This window comes from Diabrotica undecimpunctata, chromosome 7, assembly GCF_040954645.1.
Source record: "Diabrotica undecimpunctata isolate CICGRU chromosome 7, icDiaUnde3, whole genome shotgun sequence".
Classification (NCBI taxonomy): domain Eukaryota; kingdom Metazoa; phylum Arthropoda; class Insecta; order Coleoptera; family Chrysomelidae; genus Diabrotica; species Diabrotica undecimpunctata.
In genome coordinates this window covers 28,224,678-28,252,318 of record NC_092809.1, presented here as the reverse complement: position 1 = coordinate 28,252,318, position 27,641 = coordinate 28,224,678, and the positions used below count along the sequence as shown (strand labels likewise).

The following is a 27,641-nucleotide window of genomic DNA, read 5'->3' as shown; positions in this document are numbered from 1 at the left end:
GTACCACATACATTACTATTTCAATGCATATATTTAGTTGGTCTGGACGCGTATGATATTAGATTGCACAAAAATCTTTACTAGGAGTAGAATCGTTTGTATTTATGTGGATCAAGAGGCTTCAACTAAAGTTTATATTAAAGGTGGTGTCAGACAGGGATGTATTATGAAACCGATGTTGTTTAATGCCTACACTGAACCAGTTTTTGAGATAGCATTAAATATCTTAACACTTCGTCGCGAAGGTGTTAAGATCGGGGGTGAAATTATTAATAACATCAGATACACAGATGACACCGCCATAATGGCAGAGAGTCTAGAAAACCTTCAAGACCTATCTAACGAACGTGTGCTAGAGACCATTCACAAGGAGCGAGCATTGATCAACATCATCAAAATGAGAAAGGTCCAATAGTCCAATAGTTTGATCACAATATAGTGAGAGGCCCTAAATATCGCTTACTCCGGTTGATCATTCAGGACAAAAATCGAAGGAAAACGCTGGGTCGGAAGAAAACAACTGTTCTGGCTGCATAATATTAGACAACGGAGAGGTCGAACGGTCGAGAAATTGTTTCATCTAGCTGCCGACCCAGAGAGATTTTATCACATTGCTAATACGACAATAGTTAGCGCTTGAATGCAAGCAAGTTACTGCACACTCCTTCTTCTAAGCGCATCTACTAATGCCACGAACTCACCTGAGATGCCATTATTTCAGTATAATTATTTGAGGCTGAAAATAATTATGAAAAAGCTAATGAAAAAGCCATTGGAGGCTTTTTCATTATTATGGCCTGAAAAGATTTTCGGACATCGGACATTTTATGGTTAAATGTATTTTCTCTCAGCATCTTGTCCTGTACGATTTAGCTAACTCACCACCAATACAATCAAAGTGCAGTATTACCCCACACCCGCTTGTATTGTTGTATATATGCCAGAATTCCCATTGAAGGACTGCCCTATGTATTGTAGTCAGTATCCCGCCAATATGAGGCGGATACTTTATTCGGAATACGTATGATGTACACATATATTTTTAATCTTTTACTCTGGTGATGAGCAGTTTAGTTTATAACATATATATATATATATATATATATATATATATATATATATATATGTTCGGAAAGATTTCCGCGGTTAGTACAATTAAACTTAGAGCTAAGATTAATATTATTATAAAAATTAATATTAAACTCACCAGTCTTCCGGGTTGAACCGCGTCGATATCCATTTTGCCGAGCTTTCGACATCCTCTCTGATGTCTTCTTCAGGGCTTCCGAGGTCTCAGTCTCCCGAGCCCCCAGACACTACTACACTCACTAGTCACTTCTAGTTCACTCACTGGTTCACTACTACGACTGGGACCAGGGGACGGTTCATTTATACCGTCGATGGTGACGTGGCCTAGGTGGGGGTTAGGGTGGGGATTGGCGCGAGAGTTGGCGCGAACATTTCCGACAGTGGGATTTTGATTCGAAGATGGAGGGGGCGATATTTTGTAACAAAAGCAACAAAAGCCATTATCAATAAAACCTCTCTTCCTGTTGACATCAAAAAATCTCTAATTCCTCGTGAAAAGTCTTCAAGAACACCTCGAATATATGGCCTCCCCAAAATTCACAAACCCGATATTCCTCTACGTCCCATTGTCAGTGCATACAACTGCCCTACACAACCATTGGCCAAGTATTTGGCCAAAACTCTACAACCTTTCGCCGAAAATGCTTCATCCTTCGTCAAAAACTCTTTTCATTTCATCGAACTTCTTAAACAATACCCTATATCACCGTCAGACATTCTAGTAAGTTTCGATATTGTCTCACTTTTTACAAACATTCCTATAGATGAAACTCTAAACATTCTGAAAACTAAGTACAGTATCCAACAAGACCACTTATCTCTCATTAAACATTGTATGTCCAACACCTATTTCATCTTCCAAAATCAATTCTACAGACAAATAAATGGTGCCCCAATGGGCTCCCCTCTATCTCCAGTGATTGCCAATATCTTTAGGGAAGACTTCGAGACCCGAGCACTATCCACATCAATGCTCAAACCCACATGTTGGCTACGATATGTTGACGATACATTCGTCATTTGGCCCCATGGCAGGGATGCTTTGGTGTCTTTCCAAACTCATCTGAATGGTATACATCCTAGTATCCAGTTCACGATGGAGGTAGAAACTGATTCATCCCTACCGTTTCTAGATGTTTTCATAAAGAAACACCAATCCCAAGGTTTTCATTACTCTGTCTATCGAAAACCCACACATACCAATCGTTACTTGCATGCCAACTCTCACCACACACCTTCACAAATTAATTCAGTCATTAATACTCTTGTATCCAGATCAATACGCCTTTCCGATGATGCAAGTAGATCCGCTGAGCTTTCTTGTTTAAAACAAGCCCTCATCCAAAATGGCTACCGCGAAAATCACATCAATAGGAGCATCCACAGACATCAATCTCCCACTCAATCTCAATCCAAAGACTCAGACCCTTATCATACGAAAGCGTTTCTTCCTTACATCAAAGGTGTCACTGACAAAATCGACAAAATTCTTAAACCAAGAGGAATAAAAAACAATATTTACCCCCCAACAAAAACTTTCATCTCTTGTTCGATCAATCAAAGACAATATTCCAAACGAACAGCACGGAGTTTATGAAATTCCTTGTGCAGACTGTCCCCGATCCTATATAGGCCAAACAAATCGTAGAATTCAAAATAGGATTTATGAACATTCCATTTCTGTTCGCAATTCCGATTCAATTTCAGCTCTCGGTCAACACCATCTTCATACAGGTCACAAAATTGATTTCGAAAACTCCAGAACCATAGCTCCCATCCGCTTTTATAAACCAAGAATTATCCGAGAAGCCATAGAAATAGAAAAAAGACCAAATTGCCTTAATAAAAGAGATGACGCCATACGGTTACCTTCTACATGGAGACCTCTCATAAACAAAATATCGCCCCCTCCATCTTCGAATCAAAATCCCACTGTCGGAAATGTTCGCGCCAACTCTCGCGCCAATCCCCACCTTAACCCCCACCTAGGCCACGTCACCATCGACGGTATAAATGAACCGTCCCCTGGTCCCAGTCGTAGTAGTGAACCAGTGAGTGAACTAGAAGTGACTAGTGAGTGTAGTAGTGTCTGGGGGCTCGGGAGACTGAGACCTCGGAAGCCCTGAAGAAGACATCAGAGAGGATGTCGAAAGCTCGGCAAAATGGATATCGACGCGGTTCAACCCGGAAGACTGGTGAGTTTAATATTAATTTTTATAATAATATTAATCTTAGCTCTAAGTTTATATATATATATATATATATATATATATATATATATATATATATATATTTATATATATATATATATATATATATATATATATATATATATATATATATATATATATATATATATATATATATATATATATATATATATATTAACAGTACATACAGAAGCAGACGCAATGTAAGAATCTTCTTTATTTCGTAAGTGTTAAGGTAATGAGTTACATTTTTAGACAGCAAAAAAAAACAAAAAATCCTTTATTTTAAATAATTAACAAGATAAAATATACAGTTTGTTAAATTCGTGTGAAACATATTTCCCTCTTGGTAACAATATAAATTTGGTTTTTCTCAAATTTCTCTTTAGGTTTATATTTTAATTTAAGTTACTATTCTTGCACTAAGTATATTCCAAAAAATATAATGAAAATGTTAATACTTTATTAACATATGTAATATTTTTATGATATTTTTATGATATTCTCATGTAACCTGATATATTTTTATGCGCGATTCATCGGTCACAATTTTAAAAGCTATGATAGATGAGGTTTCCAGTATAGTTTGAATTAGATGTTCACAGTGGTACTACTGTGTGAACAACCGATTTAAACCATCCCCAGGTAATACGACTCAAGCCTCTACTGTCATAGTCTAAGATGTCAAAATTGTTATGAACATGTATGAAAATTTTTGTCATTTTTGAGAAATATTGTGTTGGATATACTTCTTATAAATTAACTCGGATTTCAAGTGAACTTTATTGCTATATCCAAAACTCATAAATCCATATTTATTCTAAGCAGCTTTGGAATTCCGAAAACTCTAAATAATAAAATACGTTAATTAATTTCCTGGAAGTTAAAAATGTGCTAAAATATTTTCAATAGAATGTAGATTATCAGTCATAATTTATTTTAAAAATATGTACAATTAAAATTATCTTTAAAAGATAAAAATCTATTAATTTTATTTACAATACAGTTGTTTATTTATTTTCAAATATCGTTCCAGCAGCAAAAATAAACGTCATCAATAATTTTGTATACTTATTTGATCAATACTATAAGATGGTTTTTTATAAGCTAAGCAGTAAATCAGTATGTTCTTATGAACAAGATTGTTCTGAAAATTTTTAGAAATATGTAATCTATTGCAATGTGGGAACAAAAATAAAATCACCGTTCTAATTTTCAATCTTCCTAAAGTACCGAATAAAAGCTTTCAAGGACAGTGTTTCAAATATTATAATGAACAGTATGACAAGAATCATTTTCTTAATATTTCAGAACGGGAATATCAGAAGTAAGTGTTTGATCCAAAGTTATAACTTCGCTACCGCACTCTCGAAGCACATAATCGCAAGATATTGCCAAAGAATATACATAGACGCATATGCGTCTATATTCTTCGATATTGCAAACAAAATCCAAATGAAAACTTCACGGATATTAGGATGAGCCCAACCCCCTAAAAGCAATCTCACGCTTTGTGAATGACCTGGAAATATTTTAATGAAAACAACCAACAAGCCTTATAACTAGCAGATAAAAAATTATTGTGGTTGTTCGGTTACGTGAATGACACTTTGATCTGGAGTCAGAAAAGTGAAGTTACACATGAATTACGATATTTTGAAATCAAAATATCTACACACAAAAAGCGAGAAGTAAGAAAACAGGTGGATAAGTCGAACAGAGCAATGAGATGTCAAAATATTATGGGGAGCCTAACACATGGACTGGTATTTCAATAACTCCAATCATCAACCTAAACAAACAACTGGAGTTATAAAAATTTCGAAAATAGTTAAAACATCTAGAAATTGTGTTTATACAAAAGTTAAAGCTTTCTTACTTTATATTAAAAATATCACAAATCCGATCTGACAAAATCTTAGCAAACCGTGACGTCAAGTCTATACAAGAAAGCCTAGATTGGTCAAAGCTCCAAAAGAATCGTGCTCTCTTTGTAGTTCTCGTTCCTTGTACATAAGAACAACAAAACATAATGTTAAGTAAGGTAAAAGAAATAATAAGTTAGACTTACTCACAATCAATTTAATTTAACTAATCGGACGACCGGTTTCGCTTTCTATAATATGCAAAGCATCTTCAGGTCACGATACAAAGTTAAAATGCTGAAAATAATAATCCCATATTAGGGTGTTGTCTAATAAAGATAAAACAAAGGTAGGTGATATAAATTATATAAATTACAGTAATTATGCCAATATTACATGTCTGTGGTTTTATAAATGAATAAAATGTTTAAGCAGACAAGGTAAGACCCACAAATTGGTAAAATAGTCTATTAAACTGTAATGAATTAATAAATAAACAAATAAATAAACATTACTTACATGCCGGTACTCTATTAATTGATGGTTGAAAGAACATGGTTCAAACTATCTTGTATTGTTGATTGGAGAACTCAGATCAACTATTGTAATTGTTTAACAGTAAACTGGGAAGTTCTTGAGGAGACAGATTTTATCCAATGAAGTAGAGATAGGTGAAATGTATTGTTTGTTTGATGAAAGTAATGTTCTATACCATTAAGTTCTTTAAAGTTATTTATATTTATTCTTATTTATATATTATTATTTATATTATTATTTATATTTATTATTATTTATATTTATTTATATACACATTTCATAAATATATCTCCAGAATAAATATAAATAACTTTAAAAAACTTAATGGTATAGAACATTACTTTCATCAAACAAACAATACATTTCACCTATCTCTACTTCATTGGATAAAATCTGTCTCCTCAAGAACTTCCCCGTTTACTGTTAAACAATTACAATAGTTGACCTGAGTTCTCCAATCAACAATACAAGATAGTTTGAACCATGTTCTTTCAACCATCAATTAATAGAGTACCGGCATGTAAGTAATGTTTATTTATTTGTTTATTTATTAATTCATTACAGTTTAATAGACTATTTTACCAATTTGTGGGTCTTACCTTGTCTGCTTAAACATTTTATTCATTTATAAAACCACAGACATGTAATATTGGCATAATTACTGTAATTTATATAATTTATATCACCTACCTTTGTTTTATCTTTATTAGACAACACCCTAATATGGGATTATTATTTTCAGCATTTTAACTTTGTATCGTGACCTGAAGATGCTTTGCATATTATAGAAAGCGAAACCGGTCGTCCGATTAGTTAAATTAAATTGATTGTGAGTAAGTCTAACTTATTATTTCTTTTACCTTTTGAAATGGACTCACACAAGCAACACATTCATGATTATAATGTTAAGTATTTCTTTGTTTGTTTGAATCAACATAAGAAGAACGGTCGTTTTTGTCAATATGAAAAATCAACCGTTGTATGTAGAACAATATCGAGAGTTGCTATTAATATTAATAACGATTGCGATTAACATTAATTCTGAAGAATAGGGTCTGCATCTAAACAGGGCGTGTCTCTCGTTAAGAAAAAATCCTAAAATTTTAACACCGATTCGTAACAATTGACAGATCTCAAGGCTCACTTCGCCTATAAATGACATAGATACTTGAGTAAGATCATCAGCTAATGGCAGAAGTGACAGAATGTTTTATGCCTTTATACTAAGAATTACTATTAAAGAAATGCTAGTATGTTGTTGCAAACAAGACGTAACTTAAAACCAGTGTTATATAAACTTAAGAGTCTCTGTTGGTGATATATTTATTAACTTTATACTGTTACCCAGTGCCGAATTAAGGGGGGGGGGGCTATGGGACTATTAGGCCCCGGCGGAAAATTTTGAGAGGCGGTACGTCGCTCCCATCACGTTTTAATATGTGGATATTTCAAATTTATAGGGTTGATTTTCTAAAATAGCATGGTAATAAAACTTCGTCTCGTCGTCAGCGCAGTTTTCGAGACTAGTCTCAAATTTTACTTATTTATTAGTGAAGTGTTTTCGTGACGTTTCTAAAAATGAGCGGAAAGGAAGGAGGTGCATTCTGGAAACAACAAAAGTTAGAAAAACAACAAAAATTAAATGCAGTATTAAAAAAATCCCCCAAGATTCAGCTTTTTTTTACCAAATCCAGGCAAGTATACCAACGAGCACTTCTTTTCCAGACGATCCAATTGTAACAGTTTCAGATGTTTTAGAAGGTAGGTTTATTTGACTGTTTTAGTTACTTTTTTAATAAAATAAAATTTGCAGCAGGATCTTCATCACATCGAGATGATTCATCCATACAATTTTTAGACAACACTGGCCACAAAGCCAAAGATATGGAAGCCAGCATTTTAAAAAATTTGTTCAACCGGAATATAAATATCGATGACTGCAGGGGACAATCGTATGACAATGCGAATAACATGTCTGGCGTTTATAGTGGTCTCCAAGCCCGAATAAAATCTAGGAATAGTTTGGCAAAATACGTATCATATGCAGCCCAGTCCCTAAATTTTATTGTGCAATATGCAGCAGAATGCACGATGGAAAGAGTAGGTATAGACGGATCTATACCTACTGGAGAGTGGCGGTATAGTATGACTTAGCCCCCGGCGGCCCATGAAATAAATTCAGCACTGGTGTTGCCCACATATATTTGTTATACCTGCTTCAAAATACTCATACTGGATTACCTGTTCAAACTCGCATTGTTTTTTGTGGTGAAACTTTTGTGAGTTTGTTTTCTTAAGTCACTTGGAGAAGAAGTTTCAGAATCTGAAAGAAGATTCGCAATTATATATGATAAATAATTTGACAATAAATTTAACATTCAGTTGTTCTCCACATTTGTTGGAGAACAACTGAATGTTAAATGTTGTTGGTCTCAAAATACAAACGTTTGTATTTTGAGAACGATTTCCGAAGTGGAAATTGGAACGTCAATAAACGTACTTTAACCTTTAATTGTGGCTTATTTCCATTTAAATAGTAATTACTTTAACATGCCACAAGAAAATAGCTTCAGAACAATATTAAAAAATCGATCATAATATTATCTGGTATATCTGGCGTACAGGTATAGATATAAATTCTCGTTACAGGTATAGATCTGGCAACTAAAACTATGTTTTTTCAATATTAAAACATTTTTTGATAAGATATTTTCCTACTCAAATCTCGAGAAAATGACGATAGCAAGAGAGAGAGCTCTTTAAGAAGCAAAGTATTGGGGATTATCTAAGAATTTACAAAATAATCTTCGTAATTACTTAGCCTAAAATTATTGATGATTTTTATTTAACTTAACTAATATCTCTTTTAAAATCAGTTCCCTTATTGGCACAACTCAAACTACAAATCACAAAACTGGTTTTCCGAAGCAAACTTTCAGAAGTAAAACAATGTTTATTTGCTCGAAACTTTGTCCATTTATATCATTATTTTACTGTTTTGCTTCATCTTTCGTCATTGCTGATAGTGTCTTTGATCCATTTAACGTTAGACGATATTTTGTCGTATAATCTAGGACGTTCTGAACCATTTTTCGCACAAGCTATTCTCCAGTTAGTGATTCCTGTTAAAAACCATCTTTCATCTTTTTTGTACTGACATATCATGGGGGTACCTGCAAATTCTTCCTCCTAAAAAATTAAATTATTCAATACATGTTTATATATTTACAGCACGTGTACCTATTACTACTAAAGTATCAAAAAAGTTGACATCTGCCATTTAATCAATTTACTGATACGTAAACAGGTCATAGATGTACATCAAGACATTCATTCGCTAATGCAGTACAAAACAAGAAACAAGTATATCAAAAGTGGCTGCAAACAAATGACCCAGATGATAGACAAACATACGTAAAATCAAACAGAGAGGTAAAAGAAGTGAATCGAATAGCTTTAATAGAAGAAAGATATTAAAAAAATCGAAAAGCATGCGGTCCACAAGGTATACCGTACGAATTACAAAAATACAGCCTACAAGTATTGCGGGAATTACTAGCGTATGTTTTCATTGTATTCTATAAAGGACATAACTTACCACTGGAGTGGACAAAAGCATATATTAACATCTACAAAAAAGCAGATAGAGTAAAAATAACATCAAAAGCAGGGAGTAACAAAGAAATACATTCTAGGATCAGCCACTAGAGAGCTACAAGGACTAGTGTGGAATAATAAAATAACAAAAGAAAATAACAGAAGAATTTATAAAATAATAATAGAAAGTATTGGGTGTACGGCGCCGAACTTTCGGAAATCAGTCAAATAAACAAATAAAAAATTAAGTCAATGGAAATGGACTATTGGAGACGATGTTGCCAACATACTAGACTTGATAGGGTGAGGAACGCAGACATTAGGAGAGAAATGGAAATTGACTTAGACTTAATAGATACTATCGAAGCCAAAAGATCAAACTGGTATGGACACCTGCAGAGAATGCTTAAAAATAGATGGACAAAAAAGATAAAAAAATGGGCTCCGCCCACTAGAAGAAATCGAGGTAGATCAAGACGGTCATGGAGAGAAGATAGCTAAGATGCAATGACAGCCAGAGATTTAAACACTGAAGATTGCTTTGCCAGAAAACGCTGAAAATTGGGATGACCACAAAAGAGAACTAAGCATCCTGTTCGTATGTTCCAAAAAAGGCTTTTGCTGCATCGAGAGCAAATAAATTGTTAAAAGAATGGAAAAACAAAGTCATTCCAGTAAATGCAATCAGAATAACGTGAATGACAATGGAAAGTACCTCAAGCAAAAATCATAGTAGAAGGTATCAAAATACAATCGAAGTTGAAACGGGGATTAGAGAAGATACTAATCAGTAGTTAATCAATCTCATCAACACAGCGTTAAAAGGAGCTGTCAAGACAAGTGGTATTAAATATAAACTATACCCTAGCCTTCAACCCAAGTACTAGCATATATGATCGATACGGTACTCATATCATCATACAACGATCTTCTTCTTAAAGTGCCCTCTCCTCAATGGAGGTTGGCTACTACAATTTTAAACTCTTCTCTATCTTCAGCTGTTCTTATTAGCTGTTCAAAATTTAGCCCTGTCCATTGTCGAATGTTTCTGAGCCACGATAGTCTTTTCCTTCCTAGGCCTCTCTTTCCCTCGATTTTTCCTTTCACTATAAGTTGGGCATATCGGTACTTATTATTTCTCAGTATGTGGCCTAGGTATGATGTTTTTCTAACTTTTACTGTGTTAAAAAGTTCTCTTTCCTTGCCTATTCTATGCAGCACTTCTTCGTTTGAGGTATGCGATGTCCATGAAATTTTGAATATTCTCCGGTAGATCCACATTTCAAAGGCCTCTAATTTATTTATGGTTGATGTTTTAAGGGTCCACGTTTCAACTGCATATAGAAGAGTCGACCAGACGTAGCATTTTGATAAATGTAGTCGAATTTCGAGTTTTATTCGAGAATCACAAAGCAGTTTTTTTATTTTTTCGAAAGATTTTCTGGCCTGTTCTATTCTCGATCTTATTTCTAGATCAGGATTTAGGCTGATATCGATCCAATATCCCAGGTACTTAAATCTATTGACCTGTTCTAAAATGTGTCCATTTATTATGCAAGGTTGAGGTACGTTTTGGTTTTTTCGGATTGACATCACTTTGGTTTTTTTAATGTTTATTTTCATACCAAATTGCTCACAGGTCGAGTTGGTCTTGTCGATGAGTCGTTGTAGACCTAAGTCGGAATCCGCAATTAACACTGTATCATCGGCGTATCTGATACTGTTGATATTTACGCCATTCACATTGACTCCATCCTTGGAATCCTCCAATGCTTCTTTAAATAGAAACTCGGAGTACAGATTAAACAGCAGAGGCGACAGAACACACCCCTGTCTAATTCCCCTCCTAATTTCTACTTCTGCGGATGTGGAACCTTCGATCCTAACTCTGGCGTTTTGGTTCCAGTACAAGTTTTTTAAGAATTTGATGTCTTTTCCATTTAAACCGACTTCTTGCAAACATTCTAATAGTAGGTCGTGTCTTACTCTATCAAATGCTTTTTCCAAGTCTATAAAGCATATAAATATATCTTTCTGTTGGTCGTAGCATTTTTGGGCGAGAACTAGTAAACTGAACAGGGCTTCTCTCGTTCCCATGCCGGCTCTGAATCCAAACTGATCGTCTCCGATGGTTGTTTCGCACTTTCTATAGATACGATTATGTACGATTTTTAGTAGGACTTTTACTTTTTTTATCTTCCGTTGATTCTAGCAGTTTGCCATCCGTGTTCAGCATGGTGTGAAAAGTCGTTCTCTTGGTAGTCGATGTAAACTCTTTTACCTTTTTATGTAAATTAAAAAAATCGTGCCTTTATTGTAGTTCTTCTATTTCCACGCATTTTGTTTCCAGCCATTTCTCTTTTGCTTCATACAACGATAAGAAGAGCTAAAGATTAACATTAAAAAAAATTTCAGAACATATAAATCTTTAACAAAAAATACTTACATTACAATCATTTTCTCCGTAAAACGCTTCAGTACAGATACTGTTGACACTGGATATACTGATATTCTCGCATTTTTCTTTATCTACTAGCTTGACCTGGACTCTCTGAAGCTGTTCTCTATTTCTGGTCCATCCTAAAGTATTGCACTGCAATTGTTCGGATGGTAAACCCATGTTCTCCTTAGGAAGACATACGGGCCTCACGAAGTCGTTCAAGGTTACAGGCTTGTCTAGTTTAATAAGAGCTATGGTACTACCTTCTACTGGGGATTTTATCATGCCGATAATTCTTCTCTCTTGTTCCCAAGGGGTTGAACTAAAAAAAATACAAAACTGTCGCAAAAAATATTGGTACGTGATTTAAAAAAAACATACTCTTACACAAGTCAAATTAGTAAAAAAAATCATGTTTGAGAATTTAAATGTTCAGTTTCTTAATATTGGTTCTGAAGATATTTTATTGTGGCATTTTAATATCTTTAAATTAAATAATCCATGTTCCTATCTGAAAAATTTGATGTAAACCTACGAAAAGTAAACCTTTACATTTTCTGCAAATAAGTCGGTGTTATTTGTGTAATTATTAACAATTGTAACGATCCAAAGGATCTATATATTTATTTAAATTCTATTTAATTCAGAACGCAATATTGCGCAGAATTGTGTTTTAAATAATGAAAACATTAAATTTTGTTTTGGTAAATCATCGATTACTGATAGATGACACAAGCCTTTTTCGATAACTTTTTTTTATTGATTGCATTTGATCATACGATCATCCGGCGTTTGGCGTTTGGCTTAATTTAGATGAGCAAGCACGTCGTTCGCAAAAAAGAGTGCTTCATTCCATTTCTGACCACAAAGCGCATCACTTGTGCTGTTCTTCCCAAAAATGTTAGCCAGGTGAGTTGTTATAATTTTTCTATGGACTATGCTCTATCGATTTTAGTATAAATAGGGTATTAATAGCTTTATCTCTCACTTCATTACAAAAGAAAAACAGTAATCTTTCTTTGCAAGTATTTGGAGTACTCTGTTCGTCTTTAGTGCTATTGGTCTTTCAATTTTATATTTTGTCTCTCTTGAAATGAAAATAGGTAGTTACTCCTAGTTGTTATTTCTTCTTGCGGACTAGAGAGGACATAATAGGTATGATTTATAGAGGACTTATAGATACTTATGAACGACTAAACAGGGCTGAAGCAGACTTTTAATGGCTAAGATGGATTGGGAATGATTAGAGCACCTTTGCTGAACTATGGTTGTCTTTGTCTGGGAATACGTAACTATATAATCTTGTTTCATATATACGCTTCTTTGATTCAGTGCCTATCTTTTTCACGAAGAGCGAATTCAAAATGAAAGAATATTCCTTAAATTTGTATTAACTTTCATAAAATGTTTTATTCTTTTATTTTAAAAGATAGTATTATGTTTATATGTTATGTAGGCCATATATTTTAATATTTATTAATTATTATTTAAATTTAACATTATGTAGAAATGCTTTGCTTGCCGGTGATCAAATTATTTAAAATTCAAATTGAATCGTGTTTATTTTACAAATATAGGTCAAACGTTTCTCTTCAAATAAATTTGTCAATAAATTCAATAAGCATTATTTATTTAAGATTCTCTAATTGGCACTATAATAGTGTATTTGTATTGAATCTGTTATACAGGGTGCATGAAAATTTAATAAATTTCATTTAAACTCTATATAGCTCTAGTTGTTAAGGATTCCATGGGTAGATAGAGTCACGAATACAGAATTGTTAAGGAGAACAGACAGAGAGAGGGAAATGGAAAATACAATAAAAGAAAGGAAATTGCAATATCTCGGACATGTGATGAGATGCGAAGGATACAACATCTTGAGACTCATAATTCAAGGAAAAGTAGAGGGTAGGAGAAGCGTAGGAAGAAGACGCGTTTCCTGGTTGAAGAACCTGAGATAGTGGTTTGGTTGCAGTTCAAGGCTATTGTTCAGAGCAGCTGCCTCGAAGGTCAGAATAGCCATCATGATTGCCAACCTTCGTCGCGGAAATGGCACTTAAAGAAGAAGAAGCTCTAGTTGCTGATATTTCCTAATTTTTTTTTAATTTTTTTTGTTTATATAGTGGTAAGACTTTTGTAAGAAACACCCACATATCTGTTCCGACTCTGAGCAACGCGGCCTTATTCATTTTATGTATATGAAACTCTGACCATCGTTTGTTATATTACACAATTAAGATGGAATTTTTGCTTACCATAGGTAAATATTTGAAATAAAATTTGAAAAAATTCATCTTTTAACCTGTATTGTTTACCTGAACAGTCGGGTTATCCCAAACCTGGCAGTCCACTCCGCTTTAGGCTGACCTTGAAAACAGGATGTTGTTGTGGCTACCCAATCCGGAGAAACCAGAGTACCATCACATATATGGACGTCTTCTTTAAAAAGGGTCGTATGCCAAGGCCAATCACCGTGCTGGGCCATCTTTGATAAAGTCTTCAGACCATTCTGCCTATGAGTTGCGGATATTCCACATTCTGAAAATAAAATTTATATTACCTTAAGAAATTAATAGAAGTTAATAAAACTTATGTACTGTTGTAGAACAGCACAAAATAAGAACGTAATCTTCCGCAATACATATGTTTAATATTAAACTTGGAAAAATTAAAATATTATTAAACTATTAAATATTTTAAAATAATTAACAATAAATACTAATAGTTTGATTAAAAACGTCGAAAATTCTTCCATTATTAGCAAATAAAAAGCCATTCTGTGATTCTGTTATGTGAATGACACTTTTGTGATATAAGCCATGTGGATCGTGAATTTAAAATTTCTTATATTTGATAAATTCCAAAATTCTTATATTAAATTCACCATGGAAACCGAAAAAAAAAAAACAATGTATTTTTAGATGTCGAACAAAATCTAAACAGAAAACTTGTTCACGAAGTATACCAGAAATCAACCCAAGCGAGAAGTTGTAGATTGTAGATTTCAAGCATAGATTAGAGGGTTAGGATTTCAAGGGAGTCAATCAGGCGCGTAGATCTTTCCACGCACCGAACAGTTAATGTCATTTGCGAACAGTTAATCTCCAGTTGCAGGCAATATGTTTATAAAATCACAAATTTAACCCCTTTATTTATAATCTTACATTAATCTTAACTTCCTATAAACTTGTATATATTGTTTACCTATTTTAATATTAATAGCTATCTATACCTGAATTAGGAGGTTATTTACTTTCCGCTAGAATTGGATCAGTTGCTCAATTCTTTTGCAATAATTTCATAGTTCGAATCATATTTGTGTAAGCACTCGGTTCAAAGTACAAGTCACAAGGTACAAGACAATGGACGAATTTTAGTTTTGTTTGTGAGTTTATACATCGGGGTTGAACTCTTTTTAATGTGTAATCTAACAGGATATTTACCTCAATAAAGATCGTTAAGTCATTGTTTGAAGTTTACGTCAGAAGGTCGAGATAATAACAAACGGAATTCTGAAAACAGAAGGCCACAAAATATACCCAATTCTAGTGGGTCAGAAGCTTGATATGGTAACAGAAGGAATTATGAAGAAAACAGAAGGCCACAAAATAGACCCAATTCTAGTGGCTCAGAAGCTCGATATGGTAACAGAAGGAGTTCTGAAGAAAACAGAAGGCCACAAAATAGAACCAATTCTAGTGGGACCGGAGGTGAACAGTAACGAATAATCATCAAGGGGCCGAGAGAATACCGTAATCTGGGTAAGTCATCAAAATGAAGAGGTACTACTTGCAACGGTATTAGTACGAGTAAGAGACTCAAAAAGAAAGCTCGCAATTGGCGAGAGTAGAGAGTCTTGATTGACCAAGACTCGTAGTTATAATTCATTATGGAGTAGGCCGCTACAAGTTTCGGAATAAAAAGAAATGCTGCCCACGCCCAAGTTTCGAGAATTGGCAATGAGGGCCATAGGACGAATAACGAAGAATCTACCAGAAAAGGAGATATCTTCTTCTTCAAGTGCCGTCTCCATCAATGGAGGTTAGCGGTTATGGTGGCAAACGTTTGTCTATCTTCAGCTGTTCTTAAGAGTTCCTCAAATCCAAGTCCTGTCCAGTTTCTGATATTACGTAACCAGGACAATTTTTTTCTTCCAATTCCTCGCTTTCCTTCTATTTTGCCTTTTATTATCAACTGAGGGATGTAGTATTTCTCGTTGCGCAACAAATGCCCCAAATAACTGGTTTTTCTCCTTTTGACTGTTCTCAATAGTTCTTTTTCTAAATTGAGTCTAGCTAGTACTTCTTCATTTGTTTTTCGTGCTGTCCAAGGAATTTTTAAAATTCTACGGTACACCCACATTTCAAATGCCTCGATTCTATTCAGGCTCTTTATTTTTAAAGTCCATGTTTCGACTCCGTAGAGAAGAACAGACCAGATAAAACACTTTACAAGTTTTAATCTCAATTTAATATTTATATGTGTATCGCAGAATAGAACGCGCATCTTAAAGAAACTATCCCTAGCTTGAGCAATTCTCGCTTTAATTTCTTGTTCTGGGTCCAGCTTGCAATTAATCCAACAGCCAAGGTATTTGTATTGGTTTACCTGTTCTAAAATATTCCCATTTATTTTTATAGGTAAGGGGATATTCTGTTTTCTTTGGATCACCATTACTTTTGTTTTTTTTTCGTTGATCTTCATTCCAAACTCTCGACAAGCATCCTTAAGGTGGTCTATAACCCTCTGTAAGTTTGTGTCTGTATCAGCCAGTAGGACAGTGTCAGAAAAGGAGATATAAATAAAATAAAAGATCCATGGGAACTAACTCCTGGAGGATCCAAATTTCAGTGAAAGAGGTCTAATAGATATTAAATTAGAAGCCAAAAGAATGTAGTTTAATACTACTTGACAGAGTAGATCAAACAAAGGATGGTTTGCTCGCCACAATACTAAATTGGGTTGGATAATATCAGAAAAAGCATATCCCTAAGATACAAGTAGTCAATATGGTCTCTAGGCACCAGATAACTAAAGATTCTGAAGTAACTAAAACTAAAGCTGTAGTATCAAACCACACATATCAAAAAGATTTGAAAGTGGTTGAAACAAATATCAGTGAACTAAAATCAGCCTATAGCAATATAAAAACTGCAGTCGATCATCATTTCAAGAAATTGGAGCTAACTCAAACTGAAAAAGGAACTAATTCTGAATCGCTTACACCTGAGGAAGAAAAGACAAAAACAACAATTGAAAAAGTTAATGGTTTAATAGAGATTTAATCACATAAAGCAGATAAAGAAATTTATGATATCGAGGGTATAGACCAAAATACAATTGGCATGGTTGTATAAGAGATAGAAAGTGTTAAAACGCGTTCAAAATAAATAGAACAGATGATTCACAATATATGAGAACTGTTAAAGATATAGATGCCAAGAGTCATATAATAGCATCAGAATAATTTTGTTAATGCTAATGTAGAAGAAGTTAAAATTGATATAAACAGTACAGAAAAAGTGTTACGGAGTATCATACCAGCAATTTATTGATATGCCGATATCTAACACACGAACCTTTACTTAAAGCACACCAATAATGGACAGTATAAACAAAAAGATTGGAAATTCAAGAAACTGGTTACTAAATTTTAAAAAGTAACAGTTTTAGCCACCAAATATGAACACTTAGGTTCAATAGATATATAGATGATGATACATTGAGAAAAGTTAGAGTAAGATGAATAAAGTATGAGTAGTATGGTATAGTATAGTTATATTTTCTAATGTTCTGCTGTTAAAAAGAAAAAATATTAATAGTTATTTAACCATCAAGTGTATTAATAAGGGCGATTAACAATTGAGATATTTTAACGCGTGAGCGAAGCGAGCGCGTTAATGTTCGAGATTGTTAATCGCCATTTTAATTCACGAGTTCGTTACAAAACTTTTCCGTTCCGTATTTAAATATTTATTTACTTAAAAATAAACAACAATTTTTTCAGCTTTGACAGCATTGACTTTATTCAAAGTTTCCTTAGTGGTAGTTTTATTATAGTAAACATTAATATTCGAAATGGTACAATTACTGAAATTAAAGGAAGATATTGATAAATAATTATCTGCTGTATAGCATTTTGACAAATTTATATTTAAGTCTTCTTGGACCTTTGTAAATTCTGTGATAGAAGAAGTTAAATTCTGGTGGAGTTAAATTAAACTCTTCGTTAATATCCATCCTTTGATTTTTCAAATACACAGAATTTTAAACAATAAAGTAAATAATGACATACAATGACAGATAGTACTAACAGCGGCTACTTCATTTTAAATTAATTTTTTAGTGCGAATATAAATAGGTATATGTTTGGTTGCCTACACCACAGGTCACTGCCAATCACAGAGCGTTTAATTAATTTGCAAGCAATGTATGTTGTGTTGCCTATAATAAAGTTGTTCATTAATAGAAAATCATTCATTAATAGGGGTCATTATTCAATGATTTTGAGGGTGTTAAAATTGATCATAAACGGACGGTCGACGGAAAAAGTTAACATATTTTTTTTCTTGTCCTATATATTTTAAATATTATTAATTCAATTGCCTAAAGCTATGAAAAATTAAAGACTTACGTAGATCCGAACATGTAACTTTAAGAACTTGCTTTGAAGGACATTTTGTCCTTACGAAACTAATCTCAGAGGCTGTAGGATTTCTCATTCTAACATAGGGTACGTTTTCTTCAAAATCGTATTCGATCTTCATTGAAACCATGTTTCTAAAATAAAACAATCATCGAATTTAGCTATAAAAGATAAATTTTATTTTTGTTTGATTTTTATACGTATTTTGACCAATAAAGTTACTTACTCGTACGTTAATGTTTTACAAAGAGACGTCGCAGCAGCTGCTAAAACAGTAATGGACTGGTTGAGTGGTAGACTTTTATTAATACTTTCAGTGCATAATTTTCCAACTTCGCCCTTTTCGTTAAATGTTAAAAATCCTTCTGAGTAATATCGTAACGGGTGAGGAGTTGCCATATCAGCTTTTTTCAACGACTCAAGTGTTGGCGCCAAACTCACTAAAAAATATTAAAAATATATAATTTTACCAATGCCACTATTAATTTTATTTTTAACTGTAAAATATAAGAATTGTGTTAATAATTTATTTTTTATAATTACAAATTATAATTATATTCGGCTTTCTAATTATACATACAGTACCAAAACAGTACCAATACATACAGTGCCAACAATTGTTTATATCAGTAAAAATTGAGTGTTAACTAAGAAATGCATATGGAACTTAAACATAATAGTTATAAAATTTCAAGAAAAAAATTGTACTACTAAGGAAAAAACAAACTATGAGTCACTATTCCAAACAATGGATATACAAAGGATCCTTACGCATAATCCAACCAGCATAAATGTCTACACGCTGCACAGCGTGAACAAGAAGAAGAATATATAAAACCGATCAAAAATTTATGGAAAATTTTGTTTATGAAAAAAATTTTGATCTTAATTTTTCTGTGACTGGTTTAATTCTTTAATAACCAACACCTTTCACCTCTTCGTAACGTAATACGAAACAAGTTATATAAAGCAAAGCAAGACTACAGAATTCCTGTTTATTTATTTTTGTCCCCGTAATGCGTGATTTAATTTATGACATACCTTTTTGAAACACCCTGTATAATGCAACACCCATTTGAAGCAACTTTGTATTAATAGCAGCAAATTGGAATTTTATAAGGCCATATCTAGGATACAATACCCAAATATAGCTGCCCACGCCCAAAAAATAATGGCTATGTTCGGTACAAGTTATTTGTGCGAACAAACATTTTCAATAATGAAACTAGGAAAAAATTGTATTCGTAATAGGCTGTCGGATGACCACTTTTCTCCATTACTAAAAATTCCATCCTCACAAATGCAGCCGAATTATGACGAAATCATACAAAAAGAAAAACACTTCCACAAGTGACATATCCCCACAAAGTCTAGTTCTGCTCTAACTTCTACTTCGCAGCTAACATAACATTTTCATTTGGTTACCTACGATTTTGTATTTCAATGGTTCATTTTGTAATATTGCACAATAAAAACTGTTACCGAAAAATCAATATTTTTATTTCAGCAAACAACATAAACAAAAATGCAACAGGTACTGATAGCGTACTCATAGTTTTCAATAAAAACAAGTGGTTTTATTAAATAGTTTTTTAAAATTAAAGTGTTTATCTACTAGATACTACTACGTAAGTCATGTATACGTAATTATTATTTTATTATTGTGAAAAGAAAACATCAAATAATAAATATACACTACCGTACAATCATTTTGTGAGGTTAGCTGCTTTAAGTAGCTTATAGTAGCATGCGATTGGTTTTTCATTTACCAGAGTCAGAGTAAGGCCTTCGCCACCGCAGCTTAAAATGACTTCACACAATGTAAACACACCTTCCGATCTAATCAGTCCAGTAAATCAACGTTCGAATATCACAAACAGTTATGCTTCAGCCGCTTCACATTCTTTTCCGAGTAAGAACCAAGCAATTGTATTTAGTTGTATCGATAATGCTAAACTGCAGGATTATCTCATTCCTTTGGGTACAATCATCAACCCAAAAAATATTATTTTTTCATCTAGATTATCTCATAATAGAATCTGCATGTATTTGGCAAACAAAACCGTAGTAGATAACTTCATGACACAACATGGCTCTATAGAAGTACTCGGCGAAGTTGTAACAGCACGAAGACTTGTCTCTCCAGCAGAAAGACTAGTCTTGTCTGGAGTCTGCCCGTCAATTCCTCATCAAGTATTAGTTGAAGAATTACAGAATATCGGTTTAAAGCTTATTTCCCCAATAACATTTCTGAAAATTAGCTCGACTCTTCCCGAATATAGTCACATATTGAGCTTTCGGAGGCAAGTTTATATAAGCCCTATAACATCACCAATTCCAGATTCTATTCTAATAAATTTCAAACAAACACCTTACCGCATATTTTTGTCACAAGGTACACTCACCTGCTTTATTTGCAAAAATACAGGACACATATCATCCCAATGCAAAACCAGTTCAGTAACGGAATCAACTCATATTGAGTCAAACAATGAAGTACCAAATCAAACAGCTTCAACAAATATACTACACAAGGTACCAAACACCCAGCAGTCATCAAGTTATCCATTATCAAATTCGAGCATATCACCTACACTTACAAATCTCCACGATAAAGAAATTACTAATACTCCTACTCATAGCAACACTTTTAAACAACCTAATTCAGCGGCAATATCGTTTTCACAAACTTCGAAAGCAATATCCTCTAATCTATCAGCTCCTTTTCCATTAGATACAACTGGAGAAAATTCTAATAAAACTGATACATCACCACAATTTTCTGAAACAACCATTTCAACCAATCTTACAAAAAAAAACTTCAAGCTCGACTTCTGTCACTACCAATGAGTTTGCTCCAGTACTTCCAAATGTAATAAAGCCACATCATCTAAGTGAAAACTCTAATAGCAATTGCGAAAACGCAAGTTCTTCCATAAAACGCAGTATTGGTGAGATCGACACGCCTCCTTCAGATTCAGCAATTTCATCAGAAAATCTGTTTGCAAAACCCAAACTCTCTAAACCAAAAAAACCGCGCTCATCTAAAGTTCAATCTACACGGGAAACTCTTAAAAATTTCATTGATAATCATACCCCACCATTCGTTTTAAATTTCCACCAATTGTCCTTACTGATTGATAATGTCCAAGGCTCCCCCGACACTATTAGCGTCGTTAAAGAATTTACAACTGATATGGCTGGTTTACTCCATCTTTTACAAAGCAGCTATCAATATGCAAATGATAGATCTACAAAAAGCAAGTTTAGAAAACTTCAAAAGAAACTATACACCCACTTAGGGAAAGAGATTTCAGACTTAGATAGTGACTCTTCTGTAGACAATCGTTCAGTATCATCTAACTCCGAATCTGTTAACAACATTCAACTCGATACTTCAATGGAACATTGATGGATTCTTCCATCGTCTCCCTATGCTACAGCTTCTTTTATCTGAATATTCTCTAGATATTATTTGTCTACAGGAGACCAACTTAAAGACCAATCAGTTGTACAATTCAAAAAATTTCACTTGTTTCCGCAAAGACCGTACAGATGCAAGTCGTGCAAGCGGTGGTGTAGCAATACTAGTAAACAAATCCATCGAGGCGATACAAATTCCAATTGTCAGTGATTTGGAGGCCGTTGCTATCAGAATCATATCTACCAGTTTAGTATCTATTTGCAATGTTTACCTTCCTTGTGACAAACAAGTAAGTTCTGATAGCCTTTGCAGGTTATTAGAGCAACTGCCGCGTCTCTCTAAATTCATTAAAACACATTTTTCCGAAACATCCTTTTGAAAAGTTGCTAAAATACCAGCTTTCCCAAGCTCATGAACATGGAAGAAGCGTCCAGTTTTTATGGGTTCCCTCACACGTCGGAATAACAGGAAATGAAGAAGCTGACAGGATTGCACGAGAGGCAATTTTAAGTGATTTGTCGGAGCCGATAGACAAGTGTGTTTCCAGTGACTTAAAAACTTATTTTAAAAATAAAGTGTTGTATTTGTGGCGAAATGAGTGGTTTCAAACTAATTCCAATTTAAATAAAATCAAAAATAATGTGTCTCAGTGGTTTCCATCGTCGCGCAATAGACGAGAACAAATTGCAGTTGCGCGTTTACGTCTAGGACATACCAGATTAACGCACTCCTACCTCTTCACAAAGAAAAATCCACCTATATGTGATCAGTGTAACGTCCGATTAACAGTCGAACACTTTTTAACAATTTGTAGTAAATATGACCAAGAAAGACAGCGCTACAAGATCCCAAACGCTCTACCACAGGCTCTAGGTATAGAGTCACTAGATATATTGTCACTGTTCCTGTGACAATATAGTGAATTATCTCAGATCCATAAACATTTTGTATAATCTGTAGGTGTTTAACTTTGTTATTTATATTTTGTTCCGTCGCTAATAACCTTTTGGTGGATGCGACATCTTTTTCTAATAAAAAAAAAATGCAACAGTTTGGGCCGCCATATATTCCTTTAGTAAAATATTTCTTTAGTAAATATATATACGCGAAAGAAAACGTTTCCCCATCCCTGGTCAATACCATCGGTTTTAGGAAATAATTAATAATGCGTATATTGGTATTGAGTATCCTTGCTCGCACAAGTCGCACAGCTGCAAGTCACTAGCCTAAGCAATGCACGCCAAAAATGTTACCATTTTTTTACGGTCTACAAACTCCTTTGGTGGTTTATATCCAAAAATGATTACAGTAAAACAAGATAGTATATTTTGAATAATGCCGTAACTTGTCTGCTACTGCTAATTAAAGTTTAATTGAATTAAATAATTGAAGAGCTATCAAATAATAACAATACAATTGTAGTTAGGCATGTGAAACACAGAAACGTCTTTATAGTTGACTTAACAACCATTTAGATCGTTTCGTGAACCCAGCTTCCGGCAACAGATACAATCGGTCTTAACAAGCACCATTTCACTCTTCTTTTCAAATACAAGGAACGGAATAATCAAAGTCCATTGTTTTTCGTGAGTATTGTTGTTGGTATCAGATTAAAATTTGAAATATGTCGGATTTAAGGCGAGCCCGATCTGACATCAAACACAATATTACTTAATTAATGTAAAATGTTCACGAACAGCTTAAAAGAATTGTTAGAATGGGTAGAAGCGTGAAGAAAAATCATTTCATAAAGATTTGAATACTTTCTTATTTCATTAGTAGGTTTGTAAAAGAAATATTTCTTTTATCTTATACAATACCATCGAAATTATGGTATTGCATTTTGATTTTATAATAACTATTATTAATGTTAACTGTCACGTTATGAAATCAAACCCAATATTTAAAAACACTATTCTCCGTTTACAAATTGTTGAGAGAACGAAATGTGCCTCAAAGTCATAAAACGGTCGTAAAATTTGTATCATCATAGGCGTTCCTGAGGTGTTTATTCATTAAATAATAATATAATGTTTTAATACTGTTATATTATATAATATTAATAATGTTTTAATACTAATATATTTAGCAAAAAACAATTAAAACTTTCACGGCTAATGTTGGTTATTATATTATATTAATAAAAATAAGAATTTAACCATTAACAATTTTGTAAATAAGAATACCTTATCTCTTTGGATATTTCAATACCAATCTTAGCGTTTAATCATTTTACTAGAAAACCTGGAATTTATATCCGAAGGTACTATTCGTTGCAAGATAATTAGGATGGAATTCCCCAGATTTTTAATAATATAATGGGTATAAAGATGCCGGCTTTGGCCACGTGCCTCGTCTGTTCAGTTTATATTCGAAACTTAACTTAAAAGGGTGAAGTTATTACGAACGAAAACAATTTTTTTGTTTAGTACGTTTTTGGTGGCATGTAATTTATGGCTCGTCGGTGTTTCCGCGTCTACGGCAGTAATTAGCGTCTCGAATATTTCTTTTGCGAATTATATGCAGTGCGTGAGTGATTTTTTATTCCATATACCTACGAACATATACGTACCTTTCGCTCGTGCTCGTTTTGTGGGATTGTTTGTGATGGCTTCATCATCAACATCATCAAGTTTTACACCGGTACTATTGCGTACAGTCAGTAAGTCTGTCTATTCACCAACAGAGAAGACTATTGTCCTGAATGTTCACGATGCTCTGGTTTCTCAGAATCCCACAAACACTGTTCGCAACATAGTCGAAAGTTGTGCCAACATGACTGGCGTAGGGGAGTCAACTATATATAGGTTTCTACCAGAAAGAAAAAAAACACGGCGTAGCTAACCCAAACACAAACGAACACTTAAAAAGAGAAAAAAAGCCTATTGAAATTGATGAATTTGCCAAAAATGGTATTCGAAGGAAAATTCATGGATTTTTTTTCAAAAAAGAAATACCAAATCTAAACAAAATTTTACAAAAAGTTAGAGACGACCCGGATTTGCCTCATATCGGACGAACTAAATTGTGGCAAGTTTTAAAAGAATTAAATTTCCGGTGGGAGAAATCAGACCGAAAATCACTTTTGATTGACCGGGTAAACTCAGGTCATACTCTAAAAAAAATTTGGTCAGATAAAAATATATTAAGCTCCAGGCAAGCCTTTATGGAAGGTTGGTCTACTGGTATCTCCCCACCTTCTGGTAAAGGCAGTAGATTAATAATTTCTCACATTGGCAGTGAAAAAGGATTTGTTAAGCATGATTTGTTGGAATTTCAGTCCAAAAGCACAAAAGACTATCACGAGGAGATGACAGCTGATGTTTTCGAAGAGTATTTTGAGCAGATGATTGAACACATACCACCAAATTCAATTATAGTATTAGATAATGCACCTTATCATTCACGACTAGTAGAAAGACTTCCAACGACTGCGTGGAAGAAACAGGATATTCTTGACTGGCTGCGGAATAAGTATCTGTCTTACGAAGATGCAATAGTAAAAGCAGAACTTTTAAAAATTGCCCGGCAACACAAATCTAAGTTCAAGAAATACGTAGTTGACAAAATGGCGAAAAGGCGAAACATCACAGTCCTTAGACTTCCACCCTACCACTGCGAAATAAATCCAATTGAACTCATTTGGGCACAAATGAAAAGTTATGTGGCTAGAAAAAATACGTCATATAAAATACAAGCTGTACGTGAATTGTTATACGAGTCTTTACAACATATTACAGAATAAAATAGGAAAGATGCAGTAAGACATGTAATAGAAGAAGAACAAAAATGTGGGATCTTGATAACATAATTGATGCGACCGTAGAGACACAACCGCTAATTATTAACCCTCAAGACTCCGAAGGATTCCGAAGTTGATCCTATTTATTTTGAATTTGAATAGTTTTCTAATCGTAATTATATAAGGTAAGTAATAGTAGTTGCAATCATAAGGTATTAATGGGGAAAGGCGCAAAATGTCGCCTGTCAAAATGTTTAATATGTTTTATGTATCCATTTTTTTTCAAATCCTGAAAAAATTAAAAAGCATTTTTGAAAAATTTAAAGGCAGAGAGAAATATTTATTAGAACAAATAAAAAGTTTCTTTTGCATGCAATATTTTTAATTAAAAATTATACTAATATTTTCTCTTTTATTTTTACCCCTGTTACATAACATATTAAAATAAACAGTGTAGAAGTTTTCAGGGACTTTCTGCCCTCAGTAATAATGTAGTCTTTCATTCTGCGTTTAAATTTTTCAAAAATATTTATTAGTTTTCTCCGGATTCGAAAATAATGGATACATTTAAAATACATTGAAAATTTTGCCAGGCGACATTTGGCGCCTTTCCCCTTAATTAAATAAATTTATCTTTTACAAATGGCAAGAAACTTTTTATTTTTGAATAAAATAAAGAAGTTTTATTAAAACAAAGATACAATTTACATAAGTACAATTTAAACAATATATATATTTAGTTCAAATAAATGTTTCAATCATATACTCTACGACACTGGTCGGTCATCTGTAACCATTCAAAATACCTTCGTAATCGGATTATAAGGTTGACTACTGTATTGTATTCCTTCAGATACAAGGTGGGTTAGTCGAAAACATCTTAAACCGTCAGTTTCAGGTTGGTTTTTACTATTATATCGTATTACCTATCCTCTCTGTATTTCAGTTCTCTAATTAGGGTTAAACTTGTAGTGAGCTATCAACAAATTGTAAACCGACTATAAAAAATAAGCATTAGAAGCAATTTTTGGGAGGTATTGAAGAACGATTTCTATTATATAGAAAAAAATATAACAAGTAATTAATTTAGAAAGTAGAGCAAAAATAAGGATAAAGTAAATGTTTTTATTAACGTTAGAAAAAAATAAAATATTAATTTTATATACAAAAATCTACAAAAAATTTTTGCCATTGGTCATCTTATTCATTATTTAAGTTCTAAAGTTAAACACTAAACACTATACCTCCGAGGTTTTACAATAACAATAAAAAATTTACTGTATTTATATACGGGGTAAACTGCATTGACACGATATTGTATAATTACCGTAAAAACGCATGATAATTTATAAAATAAATTATATTGTATAATATAATTTGAGGTAACGTTAAAAAGAAAGATCGGTCTGACACTGTATGGGGAGAGCTGTAGATCTATACTGAGTAGGGCAGGGCAGGGAGCTATGTATTCTGGTACGGCATTCTTTTAGCATTAGACTGTGGTAGGGCTTCGCGCAAGATAGTTTGTGTAAGGATGTAGCATTTCCGTTTTACCTCGTATATATTAAAATACCGAAAAATATTCTTAATATTTTTACGTCTCTGAGATTGATAATATAAGCATTTTCGAATATGTTTATAATAATTTTAATTGCTATTTCGTTTGATCTTGATTCCGCCTAGATACTGCGCGTCAAATAAATATGAATATTTCCACTTAGATTGGTGGGAAAGTGATGCGAGGAAGAGAATGATTTTTGAGGATGATATCACTCTTCAATGGGCTAGCGCCAAAAGCATTAAGTTTCATTGTTTAGTCCCGATTTTCTTAAAATTCGTTATTGTTTTTCGTTATTCCTTTTGGTTATCGGAAATTCGAGTGAGCAACCAAGAGGAGAAGCAAATTGAGTTCAGAACGGTAGAGTTGGTTCTCGGCAGATAGTTTAAAAAAAACCGCCAAAATGTTTGTTTAATTCCATGAGTTAGTAGGTGAATTTAATCTCAAAATGCTATTTGACAGTCTTTGTAAAGTGAAATAATCACCGGCCTGTTGCTGTAGCCACTGGGTTTAAAATAGAGCGTTTCCAA

The 27,641-nt window shown here is 33.4% G+C and overlaps 1 protein-coding gene across 2 annotated transcripts in view; it reads right to left on the bottom strand.

Annotated features, from left to right (window-relative positions):
* Positions 1-6,027: 6,027 nt before the first annotated feature.
* Positions 6,028-27,641, bottom strand: part of LOC140445120 (atrial natriuretic peptide-converting enzyme-like) — a 154,313-nt gene continuing 132,699 nt past the window's right edge. Inside the window, exons 7-11 of one of the 2 annotated variants that reach the window (XM_072536952.1) lie at positions 18,614-18,827; positions 18,376-18,521; positions 14,057-14,279; positions 11,745-12,060; positions 6,028-8,890 (exon numbers count right to left, since the gene is read on the bottom strand). In XM_072536952.1, the coding sequence (XP_072393053.1) occupies positions 8,705-8,890; positions 11,745-12,060; positions 14,057-14,279; positions 18,376-18,521; positions 18,614-18,827 (1,085 nt within the window). In that variant the 3' untranslated portion in view covers positions 6,028-8,704. The remainder of the gene's footprint in view (positions 8,891-11,744; positions 12,061-14,056; positions 14,280-18,375; positions 18,522-18,613; positions 18,828-27,641) is intronic. The other variant, XM_072536951.1, reaches the window with a different exon arrangement.